The sequence below is a fragment of the Mus caroli genome, unplaced genomic scaffold, assembly GCF_978045245.1.
Source record: "Mus caroli unplaced genomic scaffold, Mus_caroli_1 scaffold_5, whole genome shotgun sequence".
Lineage (NCBI taxonomy): Eukaryota > Metazoa > Chordata > Mammalia > Rodentia > Muridae > Mus > Mus caroli.
Genome location: NW_028227260.1, coordinates 20,970,395 through 20,987,995, shown reverse-complemented (window position 1 = coordinate 20,987,995; position 17,601 = coordinate 20,970,395). Strand labels below are relative to the sequence as shown.

At 38.7% G+C, this 17,601-nt stretch overlaps 1 protein-coding gene across 3 annotated transcripts in view; it reads left to right on the top strand.

Moving 5' to 3' along the window:
• The window catches only part of Phf8 (PHD finger protein 8), a 119,167-nt gene that overhangs the window by 62,076 nt on the left and 39,490 nt on the right, over nucleotides 1-17,601 (top strand). For all 3 annotated transcript variants that reach the window (XM_021153037.2, XM_021153035.2, XM_029473204.2), the window contains 4 exons: nucleotides 15,147-15,325; nucleotides 15,657-15,742; nucleotides 16,260-16,393; nucleotides 17,030-17,340. In XM_021153037.2, the coding sequence (XP_021008696.1) occupies nucleotides 15,147-15,325; nucleotides 15,657-15,742; nucleotides 16,260-16,393; nucleotides 17,030-17,340 (710 nt within the window). The remainder of the gene's footprint in view (nucleotides 1-15,146; nucleotides 15,326-15,656; nucleotides 15,743-16,259; nucleotides 16,394-17,029; nucleotides 17,341-17,601) is intronic.

The following is a 17,601-nucleotide window of genomic DNA, read 5'->3' as shown; positions in this document are numbered from 1 at the left end:
ATTCTACCTCTTCTCTAGATCCCTTCTTTCTAGATATATATCTATGTATTCAAGCAAGTATGTACATTTATTACATATATTGTGCTTGTTATTCCAAACCTTTGACAGGACAGTGCTTATTTCTAGAAAGTAGGATAAGGGAAAAGAGAGAACAAATATTTACTTACATAGGATTTTCTCAATGTTGCATCAAGGTGTCACTCACTCTGTCGTTCAGACTGGCCTGCTATTTGCTATGTAGCTCAGGTTGACCTAGAACTTGAGGTAATTCCCCTGACTTAGCCTCCATGATGTTGAGGTTACAAATGAGTACCAACATAACCTGGTTTAACAATTATTTTTTAAAATACCTTTATATCCAGTAGTGAAAGTGTAAAATCCAATGTGAAACTCCAAAGCTTCAGAATGGCTATTCTTAACTGTACATATGTTCACTGAAATGAATATGGATCTGGTTAATTTGAGTGTGTAGACTTTTTTGTTAGCAAGTTATTTATAATTGTAAATAACATTTTTCAGAAGAATAGAAAAAGGTTGTTAATAAAATAATAATCTTGGTAATCAGTTAGTCATTCAGTCCTGAAATTGAATCCCAGTTCAAATATATATTGACTATGTGAAATGGAAAATTAATATTTAATATTTTAAAAATATCTCTTTATAGATAAAATTTACTTTAAGATTTGGAGGTGATTAAAACAGCTAGTGTGTATCATTCTTATAAGGCATAGTACATATAGTGTTATGTGTTTCTAATAAATGGTAACCCTTATAAATTCATTGATAAAGATGAAAATAAAAGATAATGTAATTATGGCCAGAGGCTAAGTATGTCATGGAGAGATTTTTATGCATTTAGAGAACTGGAGGGAAAGGCAACCCAGAGTTATTATCTGGAATTGTAGAATTCAAGAATGAATGCAGGTAATGTAGGGGTACAACAAAGAACACCTAGTCTCTTTGTAGAAAAGCATTCTCTTCAGATCCTAAGGGAAAGTATATTAGGTCCACCTGACAAGGAACTAAGGGAAAATGATAGATTCTGAGAGCACCAGAACTGCCTTTGGGATTTGAGAACCCTGTTGCTAAAGAGTAATATTGAAGAGAATGTTGAGCTCTGCTGTTTTTCAGAGCTTCTGAGAGGTCTCCTGGGGAGGAGACAATTAATGATCAATTATAATGACAAGTAAGATACAATGTAAAGAGATCTCTATACCCCTTCTCCCAGTCTTCTTCTTGTACTACTTCTGTTGACTTGTTGCAGCTACCAGAGGTATTTTTAAGTAAACTGAGAAGGTATAGGACTATTTATGGATGAAGTATATTTGGGCTTTTTCCAGTATGAATATATTGTAAGAGTGAAGTGTAGATGGAACAAGATTAGCTCTGTGTCATATATCTGGAAATTTAACTAGATGATAGATATGTGGCAGTTTATTATACATTTACATTTTTGCATGTGTTTAAATTTTTTATAACTAATAATTAAAAGATGGGGGTATAGGCACATGACATTAAATAGCAGCTGTGTGCCAAACTATCTTAGCTGTCAACATACATTACTGTACTTAATCCTCACAGCTCTCAAGGTTAATATAGTTATTCCCATGTTATACATGTGAAAACTATGACCCAGACAGTTTAATTATACTCTCTGTCATCAATGGGCCTTTGCTGTGTAACAGACTCTGTATTAACATTAACTCCATGAGCTAGAAAACTAATTCACTGAAAGACATTTTAGCAAAATAGGTATTTGCTAAATATATGAATTTTCTGATTTTACTAGAAACATTCCTTTTTGACTATCTAAAATTGTTTACCATGTGTTAACAGGATAATCTAACAGGATCTGTTTTCCATCCCCTTTGTATATGTTTTATATATATTATATATGCATATACACATATGCATATATTATAGAGAGAAACATACACACAAAGTCTTGGCTGGCCTAGGACTACCTATGGAAACAGGGCTAAATTTGAACTCACAGAGATCTGTCCACCTCTGCCTCAAGTTGATGGGATTAAAGGCATGTGCTACCATGCCTGGCATGTGTTATTTCTTTTTTTTTTAATTTTTAATATTTTTATTACGTATTTTCCTCAATTACATTTCCAATGCTATCCCAAAAGTCCCCCATACCCTCCCCCCCACTTCCCTACCCACCCATTCCCAATTTTTGGCCCTGGCGTTCCCCTGTACTGGGGCATATAAAGTTTGTGTGTCCAATGGGCCTTTCTTTCCAGTGATGGCCGACTAGGCCATCTTTTGATACATGTGTTATTTCTTTGATTAACAAAGATATTCTTATATATTTATGAGGTGTAATGTAATGTTGGTTAGTGACTGGCTCAGTATTTTTTTTTTAAAAGTTCAAACTACGTTGAGATATATAAGGTATCATTGTTAATTATATTCATCCTGTTACACTATAGAATAGCAGAACTTACTCCATTGATGAAATGATAACATCATGCCTATTGATTGGCCTCTTCTCTTTCCTTTCTGTTCTTCCCATTCTCTGAATTAATATAAAAATAACTCTTAAATATAATACTTATTAGTAAGATTTCTTGAGGTATAATTTGCACACTATAAATTAACCTTCGCAAGTGAATTTTTTTTAAGTTTATAGAGTAGTCCAGTTATCATTATAGTTCAATTTTAGAATATTTTTAACCTTATCCCAGGCTAAATCTACCAATAATTACTAATATACTTATCGTCTCTATAGATTTTTTTCTGGATATTTTATATTAATAGAATTAGAGATAAGGTCCTTTTTTGTTTATTTTCTCATCAATATATCTCAACCACAGTTTCCCCTCCTTCTCCTCCCATTCACCCTCCCTCCTCCAGATCCATTCCTTCCCTCCTCCTTTTTTTAAATAAAGTTGCAATAAGACTAGGGACCTTCCCTCATATTAAGGCTTGATGAAGCAACCCAGTAGAAGGAAAAGAGTCCCAAAAGGAGGCAAGAGTCAGAGACAGCCTCTTCTCCCCTGCTTCCATTGTTACAAGTTCCATAAGAACACCAAGCTACACAACTGTAACATATACACAGAGGACCTAGTTCATACCCCCACCCCCACCCCAGACAGGCTCCCTGATTGTTGGTTCAATCTCTTTGAGCCCATATGGTCCCCGAATGGTTGATTCTGTGAGCCATTTTCTTGTGGTGTCCCTAACCCCTCTGGCTCCTTGAATTCTTCCACTGCCTCTTCTGCAGGATTCCCTGAGCTCCACCTAATGTTTAACTGCATCTGCTGCCAAAACTTGCTGGATGAAGCCGCTCTGATGATTGTGCTAGGCTTCAGTCTACAACTATAACTAAAAAGAGTATCATTCAGAATCATTTCATTGACTTTTTTTTGCTGCTAGTGTTTAGGTGGTTTTTTTTAAAAGTAGTGTTTATTATTCTGAATTAAATACTTTTTACATGTATTAATAATATCATAATAACTCCATAAATATGTATTCTACATTTATTAAAAATGAAGTTGATATTATTTTTTTCATTAAGTACTTTAAACCCAATAGCAGCTTCCCCTTCCTCCTTTCCTCCAAGTCCCACCTCTCTCCTCCTCCCCTACCATCCTTTTTCCTTTCTCTTCAGAGAAGAGGAGGCCTCCCATGGATATCAGCCTGCCTTGGTATACAAATTGCGGTATGACAGGTGCATCTTTTCCTATTGGAGCTAGACTAGGCAGTCCAGTTAGGGAAAAGGGATCCAGTGGTAGACAATGTAATTAGGGATAGCCCCTGCTCCCGCTCTTATGGGACTCATATGAAGACCAAGCTGCTTGTCTGTTACATTTGTGTAGAGGACCTAGGTCTGTCACATGCATGCTGTCTGGTTGGTGGTTCAGTCTGTGTGAGCACCTATGGGCCTAGGTTATTTGATTCTTTAGGTTTTCTTGTGATGTCCTTGACCTCTCTGGCTCATTCAATCCTTCCTCCCTATCTTCCATAAGATTCCCTGAGCTTTACTCGTGTTTGAATGATGGGTGAAGCTTCTCAGATGAAATCTGATTCCCTCAGCTGATGGATGAAGCCTCTCAGATGTCAGTTATGATAGGCTCCTGTCTGCAAGTAAAGCAGAATACCACTAAGAGTTTAAAGAGTAGACTCTCATGTTATGGGTCTCGAGTTGGGACACTCATTGGTTGACCATTCCTTCAATTTCTGCTCCAACTTCATCCATGCACATCTTGTAGGCAGGACACCTTATGGGTCTAAAGTTTTGTGGCTAGGTTGGTGTCTCCCTCCCTACACCGGAAGTCTTGCTTGCTTATAGGAGGTGACAGTTTTATGTTCCATATCCTCTATTGCTAGGAGTCTTACCTAGGGTCACCCTCATAGATTCCTTGGAGTTTCCATTGTCCTAGCTTTCTAGCTTGTTCAACCCAACAAGCAGATAAAAAAGTCAGATGCAGATATTTGCACCTAACCAATGGACAGAAGCAGCTGACCCCTGTTGTTGAATTAAGGAAGGCTAAAAGAAGCTGAGGAGGAGGGTGATCCTGTAGAAGGACCAGCAGTCTCAATTAATCTGGACCCCCGAGATCTCTCAAACACTGGACCACCAACAGGCAGCATACACCAGCTGATATGAGGCCGTGGACACACAATAGAGGACTTCCGGGTCTGTGTTCATTCAGAGATGATGCACCTAACCCTCAAGAGACTGGAGTCCCAGAGAGTTTAGAGGTCAGGTTGCGGGGAGGGGGCATCCACGTGGAGACTGGGAGGAGTGGGGAGGAGGTGTGGGATGTGGAGCAGACAGAGGGTGGAGGTGGGGCAGGGAATGGAATATGGAGTGTAAAAATAAATTAAAATTAAATTTAAATTTAAAAAAAAAAGAAGAAAAAGTTGATGTTGGCTCTTGCCTTATCATATATTGCCTTTATTATGTTCAAATATGTGCTTTGCATCCGTGATCTCTCCAAGACTTTTATGGTGAAGGGGAGTTAGAATTTGTCAAAGATTTTTCAGGATCTAATGAAATGATCATGTGATATTTTTCTTTCAGTTTGTTTATATGGCTGATTACGTTGATGGATTTTTGCATATTGAACCATCCCTGCATCCCTGGGATGAAGCCTAGTTGATCATGGTGGATGATGTTTTTGATTTGTTCTTGGCTTTGGTTTGCGAGTATTTTATTGAGTATTTTTGCATCATTGTTCATGAGGGAAATTGGTCTGAAATCACTTCTTTGTTGTGTCTTTGTTTAGGTAACAGGGTAACTATGGCCTCATAGAATGAGTTTGGCAATGTTCTTTCTGTTTGTATTTTGTGAAATAATTTGAAAAGTATTGGAATTAAATTAAATTTGAAAGTCTGGTCTAATTTTGCACTAAAACCATCTGACCCTGGACTTTTTTGCTTGGGAATAGCCCTGGCTGTCCTGGAGCTCACTTTGTAGACCAGGCTGGCCTCGAACTCAGAAATCCGCCTGCCTCTGCCTCTGCCTCCCAAGTGCTGGGATTAAAGGCATGCGCCACCACGCCCGGCTCTCTTGGGAAACTTTTAATGACTACTTCTGTTTCCTTAGGGGCTATAGGTCTGTTTAAATTGTTTACCTGATCTTGATTTAACTTTGGAAAGTGATACCTATCAAGAAAATTGTCCATTTTTGTAGAGTACAGGTTTTTGAAATAAGATCTATCAATACTTTGGATTTCCTCCGTCTGTTGTTATGTCCCCCTTTCATTTCTGATTTTGTTAATTTGGATATTCTCCTTCTCCCTTAGAGTTAGCTTGGCTAAGGGTTTGTGTGTCTTGTTGATTTCCTCAAAGAACAAACTCTTGGTTTCTTTATTCTTTGTATATTCTTTATTCTTTATTCTTAGTTTCTAATTGATTGATTTCAGCTCTCAGTTTGATTATTTCCTGCCATCTATTTGTCTTGTGTATGTTTGCTTCTTTTTGTTCTAGAGCTTTCAGTTGTACTGTTAAGTTGCTAGTATGAGAAATCTCTAATTTCTTTTTTTTAAAGAAAGATAAATATTTATTTAGAACAAATCTTAACAATTGATTTTACATTCTAAGCCACAAGGAAATAGCAAAACAGCAAAGAGAAAACAAGCGCTGAAGAAAAGCAGTTTACCATCTTTCACTCTAACTTGGTGACACTTCATTGACCTAGGCCTGTTTTCCCCAAGAACACTTTCTGGTTTACAGCTCACTCGTGATTCTGGGTTAAAACCACCTTTCTCCTGAGGGTTCTAATTTCTTTATGAAGGCACTTAGTGCTATGATTTTTTTTCTTAGTTCTGCTTTCTTTGTTTCCTATAAGTTTGGCTATGTTGTGCCTTCATTTTTGCTGGGTTCTAGAAAGTCTTTAATTTCTTTTTTTTCTACTCTAACCTAGTGGTCATTGAGTAGAAAGTTGTTCAGTTTCTCTGAGCGCATAAGCTTTCTGTTCTTTCTTTTGTTGTTTAAATTCAACTTTAATCCTTGGTGGTCTGATAAGATATGGGTGGTTATTTTAATTTTCTTCTTCCTATTGAGACTTACTTTGTGACTATGTGGTCATTTTGGATAATGTTCTGTGAGGGGCTGAGAAGAAGGTATATTCTTTTGTGTTTTGGTGAAATGTGCTGTAGATATGTTAGGTCCATTTAATTCATAACATCTGTAAATTTCATTATTTCTCTCCTTAGTTTCTATCTGGGTGACCTGTCCTTTTGTGAGATTGGGGTGTTGAAATCTCCCACTATTGATGTGTGAGGTTCTATGTGTGATTTAAGCTTTACTAATGTTTCTTTTACAAATGTGGATGTATTTGGGACATAGATGTTCTGAATTGAGAAGTTATCTTGATGACTTTTTCCTTTGGTGAGTATGAAGTGCCTTTACCTATTTCTTTTAATTAATTTTGATTGAAAGTCTATTTCATTAGATATTAGAAGGGTTACTCCAGCTTGCTTCTTGGGTCTGTTTCTTAGAAAACCTTTTTCAAGCCCTTTATTCTGAGGTACTGTCTATCTTTGTTATTGAAGTATGTTTCTTCTATGCTTCAGAAGACTAGATCCTGTTTTCATGTACATTCTACTAGCCTGTGTCTTTTTATTGGGGGAATTGAGTCCATTGATATTTTGAGATATTAATGTTTAATATTAATTGCTTATTCCTGTTATTTTGATGTTGGTGGTAGTGTGTGTGTGTGTGTGTGTGTGTGTGTGTGTTTCCCTTTATAACTTACTAGTCATGTGTAGCTTTGGCATTGTTTCTCTCATTTTAAAATATTATTTTTAGATAGAGTCTCTTGGAGTTCAAGTAGACCACAGTGTTGCACTATAGCTAAAATTGACCTTGAACTCCTGATTCTTCCACTTCCACCTCCCAAGTACTAGGCATACAGAAGTGTACCGCCATGCTAGGCTCATTGTATGTTTCTTTTTAAATCGCGTGTGTGTGTGTGTGTGTGTGTGTGTGTGTGTGTGCATGCGCGCATGCCTGCTGATATTAGTGGAGGCCAGAAGAGGGCATCTGGTCCCTTGGAACTAGAGTTACAGGTTGTTGTGAGTTACCTGGCATGGGTGCTGGATCCAAACTTAAGTCCTCCACAAGAGCAGCAGTTGCTCTTTATTGGTGAGCCATCCATCCAGCCCTGTATGTTGTTGTTTTTAAATAAATAATGATGGGTTTTTTTGTTTTGGTTAGGTTTGGTTTGGGCTGTTGGGGATGGGACTCAGAACCTCATGCATACTAGACAAAGTGCTGTATCACTGAGCTACATTCCCATTCTCAAAATATTTTATACTTAACAGATATGCTGTAATGTTTTATATGTCTACATATATGTGTGTGAAATGATTACCATACTCAAAATAATTAAAATATCTATAGAGTTAGAAGTTTTCAAGTTTACAGGGCAATATTGTTGACTAAATAATCAATAAGATTTCTAGAACTTACTCATACTACATAACTGAAACTCTGTATCTTTTAACCAATATCTGTCGCATCTCATCTTATCCTTCATAACTATCACTGTACCCTTTACTTAAACAAATTTCTATCTTTTAATAGATCTGAGATAAAAATCAGATCATTCATCTTCTTTTTCTGTACGGTTTGTTTCATTTAGCATGATATTAAAACTAATCAGCTTTTTTTTTTTGGACATAGACTCTTTCTTTGTTACCCTAGGCTAACTTCAAATTCACCATCCTCTTGCCTTAGTCTTTAGTGTACTGGGATGATAGGTATGCCCCACCATATCTTACTATCATTTGTGTTTGGATTTTCCTATTGACTAATGGTATGGAATATATTTTTTGTGTGTTTGTGTTTATTTAGAGAAATTTATATTTGGGCCTTTTGTTGATTTCAAGTTATTTTAATTACCGACATCTTATTGACTCTGCCTTTTGCCTTACAGAAGCTTTTCAGATTCATGATGTCTCATTTATCAATTCTTGATCTTAGAGCCTGAGCCATTGGAGTACTGTTTGGGAAATTTCCCCCAGTGCCAATGAGTGTGAGGCTCTTCCTTACTTTCTCTTCTATTAGATTCAGTGTATCTGGTTTTATGTGAAGGTCCTTGATCCACTTGGACTAGAGCTTTGTACAAGGATACGGTCACCTAACTGTTGTAAGTGACACTATTGTGGATGCTAAGAAATGATTGCTGAAAGGAGCCTGATATAGCTGTCTCCTGAGAAACCCTGCTAGAGCCATACAAATACAGTCGGATGCTCACAGCCAACCATTGCACTGAGGACAGGGTCCCCAATCTAGAAGAACAACAATACCAACCAACAAGACACCCCCCCCCCAGCTCCCAGGGACTAAGCCACTAACCAAGGAGTACACATGGCTCCAGGTGCATATGTAGTAGAGGATGGCCTTGTCAGGCATCAGTGGGAAGAGAGGTCCTTGGTCCTATGAAAGCTCAATAGATTCCCCCCAGTGTAGGGGAATTGAAGACGGGGGGGGGGGGGGGTCAGGTGTGGGTGGGTGGGTAGAGGAACACCCTCATAGAAGTAGAGGTGGGGGTGGGATAGGGGTTTCTGGAAGGAAGGGAAACCGGGTAAAAGGATAATACTTGATATGTAAATAAATTAAAATAAATAAATTTTTAAGAAACAGAAAAAAATGGATCAATTTGCAATTTTTCTACATACTGGCTGACAGTTAAGCCAGCACCATTTGTTGAAAATTCTATCTTTTTTCCACTGGTTGATTTTGGCTTCTTTGCCAAAGATCAAGTGACCATAGGTGTGTGGATTCATTTCTGGGTCTTCAGTTCTATTCCATTGGTCTACTTGTCTGTCACTATACCAGTACCATGCAGTTTTTATCACTGTTGCTCTGTAGTACAGCTTGAGGTCAGGCATGGTGATTCCACCAGAGGTTCTTAGTTTGCTCAAACCTAGGTCACAAAGATATTTTCCTGTGCTTCCTTCTAGTAGTTTTATAGGTTTTACTTTTATGTTTTCATCTGTGATACATTTTGTATTAGTTTTATTTTTTTTTAATTTTTAATATTTTTTATTACGTATTTTCCTCAATTACATTTCCAATGCTATCCCAAAAGTCCCCCATACCTCCCCCCCACTTCCCTACCCACCCATTCCCATTCTTTTGGCACTGGCATTCCCCTGTATTGGGGCATATAAAGTTTGCAAGTCCAATGGGCCTCTCTTTCCAGTGATGGCCGACTAGGCCATCTTTTGATACATATGCAGCTAGAGACAAGAGCTCCGGGGTACTGGTTAGTTCATATTGTTGTTCCCCCTATAGGGTTGCATATCCCTTTAACTCCTTGGGTACTTTCTCTAGCTTCTCCATTGGGAGCCCTGTGATCCATCCAATAGCTGACTGTGAGCATCCACTTCTGTGTTTGCTAGGCCCTGGCATAGTCTCACAAGACACAGCTATATCTGGGTCCTTTCAGCAAAATCTTGCTAGTGTATGCAATGGTGTCAGCGTTTGGAAGCTGATTATGGAATGGATCCCTGGATATGGCAGTCTCTAGATGGTCCATCCTTTCATCACAGCTCCAAACTTTGTCTGTGTAACTCCTTCCATGGGTGTTTTGTTCCCAATTCTAAGAAGGGGCATAGTGTCCACCCTTTGGTCTTCATTCTTCTTGAGTTTCATGCGTTTAGCAAATTGTATCTTATATCTTGGGTATCCTAAGGTTTGGGCTAATATCCACTTATCAGTGAATACATATTGTGTGAGTTCCTTTGTGATTGTGTTACCTCACTCAAGATGATGCCCTCCAGGTCCATCCATTTGGCTATGAATTTCATAAATTCATTCTTTTTAATAGCTGAGTAGTACTCCATTGTGTAAATGTACCATAATTTCTGTATCCATTCCTCTGTTGAGGGGCATCTGGGTTCTTTCCAGCTTCTGGCTATTATAAATAAGGCTGCTATGAACATAGTGGAGCATGTGTCCTTCTTACCGGTTGGGACATCTTCTGGATATATGCCCAGGAGAGGTATTGCTGAATCCTCAGGTAGTACTATGTCCAATTTTCTGAGGAACCGCCAGACTGATTTCCAGAGTGGTTGTACAAGCTTGCAATCCCACCAAAAATGGAGGAGTGTTCCTCTTTCTCCACATCCTCGCCAGCATCTGCTGTCACCTGAATTTTTGATCTTAGCCATTCTGACTGGTGTGAGGTGGAATATCAGGGTTGTTTTGAGTTGCATTTCCCTGATGATTAAGGATGTTGAACATTTTTTCAGGTGCTTCTCTGCCATTCGGTATTCCTCAGGTGAGAATTCTTTGTTCAGTTCTGAGCCCCATTTTTTAATGGGGTTATTTGATTTTCTGGAGTCCACCTTCTTGAGTTCTTTATATATATTGGATATTAGTCCCTTATCTGATTTAGGATAGGTAAAGATCCTTTCCCAATCTGTTGGTGGTTTTTTTGTCTTATTGATGGTGTCTTTTGCCTTGCAGAAGCTTTGCAGTTTCATGAGGTCCCACTTGTCAATTCTTGATCTTACATCACAAGCCATTGCTGTTCTATTCAAGAATTTTTCCCCTGTGCCCATATCTTCAAGGCTTTTCCTCACTTTCTCCTCTATAAGTTTCAGTGTCTCTGGTTTTATGTGAAGTTCCTTGATCCACTTAGACTTGACCTTAGTACAAGGAGATAGGAATGGATCGATTCGCATTCTTCTACATGATAACAACCAGTTGTGCCAGCACCATTTGTTGAAAATGCTGTCTTTCTTCCACTGGATGGTTTTAGCTCCCTTGTCAAAGATCAAGTGACCATAGGTGTGTGGGTTCATTTCTGGGTCTTCAATTCTATTCCATTGGTCTACTTGTCTGTCACTATACCAGTACCATGCAGTTTTTATCACAATTGCTCTGTAGTAAAGCTTTAGGTCCGGCATGGTGATTCCACCAGAGGTTCTTTTATCCTTGAGAAGAGTTTTTGCTATCCTAGGTTTTTTGTTATTCCAGATGAATTTGCAGATTGCACTTTCTAATTCGTTGAAGAATTGATTTGGAATTTTGATGGGGATTGCATTGAATCTGTAGATTGCTTTTGGCAAGATAGCCATTTTTACAATGTTGATCCTGCCAATCCATGAGCATGGGAGATCTTTCCATCTTCTGAGATCTTCTATAATTTCTTTCTTCAGAGACTTGAAGTTTTTATTATACAGATCTTTCACTTCCTTAGTTAGAGTCACGCCAAGATATTTAATATTATTTGTGACTATTGAGAAGGGTGTTGTTTCCCTAATTTCTTTCTCAGCCTGTTTATTCTTTGTGTAGAGAAAGGCCATTGATTTGTTTGAGTTAATTTTATATCCAGTTACTTCACCGAAGCTGTTTATCAGGTTTAGGAGTTCTCTGGTGGAATTTTTAGGGTCATTTATATATACTATCATATCATCTGCAAAAAGTGATATTTTGACTTCATCTTTTCCAATTTGTATCCCTTTGATCTCCTTTTGTCGTCGAATTGCTCTGGCTAGGACTTCAAGTACGATGTTGAATAGGTATGGAGAAAGTGGACAGCCTTGTCTAGTCCCTGATTTTAGAGGGATTGCTTCAAGCTTCTCACCATTTACTTTGATGTTGGCTACTGGTTTGTTGTAGATTGCTTTTATCATGTTTAGGTATGGGCCTTGAATTCCTGATCTTTCCAAGACTTTTATCATGAATGGGTGTTGGATCTTGTCAAATGCTTTTTCCGCATCTAACGAGATGATCATGTGGTTTTTGTCTTTGAGTTTGTTTATATACTGGATTACGTTGATGGATTTCCGTATATTGAACCATCCCTGCATCCCTGGGATGAAACCTACTTGGTCAGGATGGATGATTGTTTTGATGTGTTCTTGGATTCGGTTAGCAAGAACTTTATTGAGGATTTTTGCATCAATATTCATAAGGGATATTGGTCTGAAGTTTTCTATCTTTGTTGGGTCTTTTTGTGGTTTAGGTATCAGAGTAATTGTGGCTTCATAGAATGAGTTGGGTAGAGTACCTTCTGTTTCTATTTTGTGGAATAGTTTGTGAAGAACTGGGATTAGATCTTCTTTGAAGGTCTGATAGAACTCTGCACTAAACCCATCTGGTCCTGGGCTTTTTTTAGTTGGGAGACTATTAATGACTGCTTCTATTTCTTTGGGGGATATAGGGCTGTTTAGATCATTAACCTGATCTTGATTCAACTTTGGTACCTGGTATCTGTCTAGAAACTTCTCCATTTCATCCAGGTTTTCCAATTTTGTTGAGTATAGCCTTTTGTAGAAGGATCTGATGGTGTTTTGGATGTCTTCAGGATCTGTTGTTATGTCTCCTTTTTCATTTCTGATTTTGTTAATTAGAATGCTTTCCCTGTGCCCTCTAGTGAGTCTGGCTAAGGGTTTATCTATCTTGTTGATATTCTCAAAGAACCAGCTCCTTCATTGGTTGATTCTTTGAATAGTTCTTCTTGTTTCCACTTGGTTGATTTCGCCCCTGAGTTTGATTATTTCCTGCCGTCTACTCCTCTTGGGTGAATTTGCTTCCTTTTGTTCTATTGCTTTTAGGTGTGTTGTCAAGCTGCTAATGTGTGCTCTCTCTAGTTTCCTTTTGGAGGCACTCAGAGCTATGAGTTTTCCTCTTAGAAATGCTTTCATTGCGTCCCATATGTTTGGGTATGTTGTGGCTTCATTTTCATTGAACTCTAAAAAGTCCTTAATTTCTTTCTTTATTCCTTCCTTGACCAAGGTATCATTGAGAAGAGTGTTGTTTGTATTAGTTTTATATATAAAGTGAGGGTAATAGTCCATTTTATTTGTTTATATATATTAATAGATAACCAGTTAACTCAGCATCCTTTGTTAAAAGAAATATCCTTTTCTCCTAACAATTGCCTTCTTACCTTTGTCAAAAGTAAATTGACCATATTTAATTGTGTATTCTGTATTATTTATTTATTTATTTATTTATTTATTTTAAGTAGGTATTTTCTTCCTTTACATTTCCAATGCTATCCTGAAAGTCCCCCATACCCTCCCCCCCCCACTCCCCTACCCACCCATTCCCACTTCTTGGCCCTGGCGTTCCCCTGTACTGAGGCATATAAAGTTTGCAAGACCAAGGGACCTCTCTTTCCAATGATGGCCGACTAGGCCAACTTCTGCTACATATGCAACTAGAGACACGAGCTCTGGGGGGTACTGGTTAGTTCATGTTGTTGTTCCATCTATAGGGTTGCAGACCGCTTTAGCTCCTTGGGTACTTTCTCTAGCTCCTCCATTGGGGGCCCTGTGATCCATCCAATAGTTGACTGTGAGCATCCACTTCTGTGTTTGCTAGGCCCCGGCATATTCTCACAAGAGACAGCTTTATCTGGGTTCTTTCAGCAAAATCTTGCTAGTGTATGCAATGGTGTCAGTACTTGGGAGCTGATTATGGAATGGATCCCTGGATATGGCAGATGGTCCATCCTTTCGTCTCAGCTCCAAGCTTTGTCTCTGAAACTCCTTCCATGGGTGTTTTGTTTTGTTCCATTTATCTGCCTACATCCATTCTTTTATTAGTTTAATTTTTAAGAGACATTGCCTTTTTGTTTTGTTTTAAGACAGAGTTTCTGTGTAGCCCTGGTTGTCTTGGAACTCTCTGTGCGGACCAGGCTAACCTCAAACTCAGATGTCTGCCTGCTTCTCCCTCCGGAGTGCTGGGATCAAAGGTGTAAGCCTCCACCCAGGGGACAGTGTCTTAGAACAATGTCTTACCATATAATGCTGACTGCCCTGGATTTTGCTACATAGACCAGGCAGGCCTCAAATTCACAGAGATCTGCCTGCCTCTGTTTCCAAAGCATTGGGATACACCTGCATGCCCAGCATATATGTTTATTCTTATGCCAGTCTCATAGTACCTCAATTACTTTACCAGTTTTGAGACTATGTCATTTAAGTTCTTTAGTGCTGTTTTTTTTTTAAAGAAGTATTACCTAGTTTAGGCCCTTCCTTTGCATGTCAAGTTTTATTTTTTGATAGTACCAAACACATACATAATGCATTTGTTGGTTCTAAGAACAGTTGATCATTTATTTTTGTAGTAATTTTTGAGAATTTAATTTTAATATGGTCACCTAAACAAGACCTGTGTGATGGCTACAACAGTTGTCATCCCAACATGAGTAAGGGCAGTCACACAAGATCTTAAGCCTAGATGAAGGGCTACAGGCAAGAGATAATCATTCTTCTCCAGGAAGGGGGCCCCTAATAGGTTATCCAACCCCATGAGACCAGTCTTAAAGACCTAAACATACAAGCAGCACTACAGCCCTAAACACATAAACATACAGTCTGCACTATATGGATCAGTAGGCTGTATTTCTGTGTGTGTAAGTTATTATTGTAACATAAGCGACAATAAGAGATTATGAATTTGAGATGGAGTAGGGGAACATGAAGGAGTGACTTAGTGGAAATGATTTAAAAGCGGTATTCGTGTACATGCCAAATTTTACAAAAATAAAACAGTGCATTTTGATGAGGATTACATTGTGTAATAACTTAGGGAGAATTACCTTTGGGGGAAAGTAATGAGTGTCGATTGAGGAATTTGCACATGTTAAGCATGCATTCTACCATTGATTCATTAGCCCTACCATGCCTCATTTCATGGTCTTGTTCTCATTTTTTTAGTACGAAGAGGATGAAGAGTGTATCCAAATCTCGGAGAGCCAAAATTGCAAAGAAGGTAGACAGTGCAAGACTGGTAGCAGAACAGGTCATGGGAGATGAATTTGACTTGGATTCAGATGATGAGCTGCAGATTGATGAGAGATTGGGAAAGGAAAAGGCGAACCTGTTAATAAGATCAAGTATGTTTCTGTTTTATTTTTTATCTGTCCTGCCATTTCACACTTGTTTTAGGTTTGAATTTTATGGCTTTTAGATTTACCAAGCATTTTTGTTTGTTTATTTGTTTTCAAGACAGGGTTTCTGTGTAGCCCTGGCTGTCCTGTAGCTCACTCTGTAGACCAGGCTGGCTTCAAACTCAGATATACACCTTCTTCTAACTCCCAATGTTGGGATTAAAAGTGTGCACACTGCCACCCATTGGAAATTATATTCTTATTTTGCTTCCTTTGAGTGTTTGGCTCAGATGCATCATAACCTTGCCTCATACTAATATATTGCATTGTATTTTAGAATTTCCCCGGAAGTTGCCCCGTGCAAAACCTTGCTCTGACCCCAACCGAATTCGTGAACCTGGAGAAGTTGAGTTTGACATTGAGGTAGGAGTGTGTCCTAGATCTGGCAAAGGGACAAACATATTGTGCATTTAATTTCTGAAATAGAAGATAAATACTGAATGCTAGGGTAGGGATATTCTTCACTGTAGAGCATTTGCTTAGCCTGTGCAAAGCCCTGGATTCAATTTCTGTCCTTGTGAAAAAAATCAAATTGGATGCTAAGTTTTGACCAGCATATAAATGGAAGATTATAATTGAGTTACAATATTTTAAAATATTAAATAAAAGACAGTATCACTTAGGGAAGAGAGTATATGATTTATAGTTTATGATGTGTCCCTTCACACATTCTTTTAATTCATTGTTTCCTAGATTGCTTGTCTATCAAGTAGAAATCATAGTGCTTTACAAAGATTTTAAAGATTAAAATGGAATGATAAATGTACTGCATAATAGATGGTCTACATATAGGATGTTAGGACTCACACTGTCAAACCTGTACTAGAAACTTACCAGACCTGCCCTGTACAATTGAGGCAGTATATTTTTTCTTTAACAGGAGGACTATACCACAGATGAGGACATGGTGGAAGGGGTTGAAAGCAAGCTTGGGAATGGGAGTGGAGCTGGTGGAATTCTTGATCTACTTAAGGCCAGCAGGCAGGTGGGGGGACCTGACTATGCTGCCCTCACGTGAGTAATCTTCATTTTCTAGGCTATCAAAAGAGTACCACCCAAAGGGCTAGGCCAGCTAATTGTTGAGCATTTTTATATGTTTTGGGTTTTTGAGACATGGTCTCTGTATTTATCCCAGGCTGGTCTGGAACTCCTAGTACTTTTTGCCTTGCCTCCAAGTGAGTGCTGATATTACAGACTCACCATGTACCACCATGCCCATTACTGAACCAATTAGACAGATAATTAACAAGGATATTTATGCTGAAAGAATAATGTGAATGTGAAAACTGTCCTTAAAATCTTCAGAGATGGCAGTGACAGGATACGTAGACTTGAGGAAGAATCAATTTTAAGTACTTTGGAAATGGGCCAGGGAGAGTCATAGAAAGAGAATTGTTAATAAAAGGAAATAATGCAGCATAGATGGTGAAAAGAGGATTCTGTCTCTCCACATTGCTTGTCTTTACAGAGACCTGAGGCAAAATTCGCTTTTTATGAAAACAGATTTTAGTATTATCTTCATTCTTAACCATGGATGGTTCTTTCATTTGTAATACCTTGATTGCCATAGCTATTCTTCCTGAGTGTTCTGACAATTGGTTTCTTCTGGCTACAATAACTTCCCCAGTATTTCTCCTTTGTCCTTTCCAGTGAGGCCCCAGCCTCCCCCAGCACTCAAGAGGCCATCCAGGGCATGTTGTGTATGGCCAACCTGCAGTCCTCATCATCCTCACCAGCTACCTCCAGTCTGCAGGCTTGGTGGACTGGAGGGCAAGAAAGAAGCAGCGGGAGCTCCAGCAGTGGGCTGGGCACTGTGTCTAGTAGTCCTGCTTCCCAGCGCACCCCAGGGAAGCGGCCCATCAAGAGGCCAGCATACTGGAAAAACGAGAGTGAAGAGGAGGAGAATGCCAGTCTTGATGAGCAAGACAGCTTGGGAGCATGCTTCAAGGATGCTGAGTATAGTAAGAACATGTTAGAATATTAGGCTAGATCAAAGAGTTCACTTTAGCCCAATCTCAATCCTAACTCTAAGAGAAAATAGCCTCTAGTGAACACAGGTCTCAACCTTAAGCTAGATACTTATTTTTTTTTCTGAGCCATGTTTTCTTGCTCTGTAAAATGTCAGTTATCTGTATCCCCATAAGTTGTTGTAAGAATTAAGAGATTATATTTAGACCCAGCATTAGGCCTATAGTGCCTTTCTCATGGCAAGTCCTCCATTG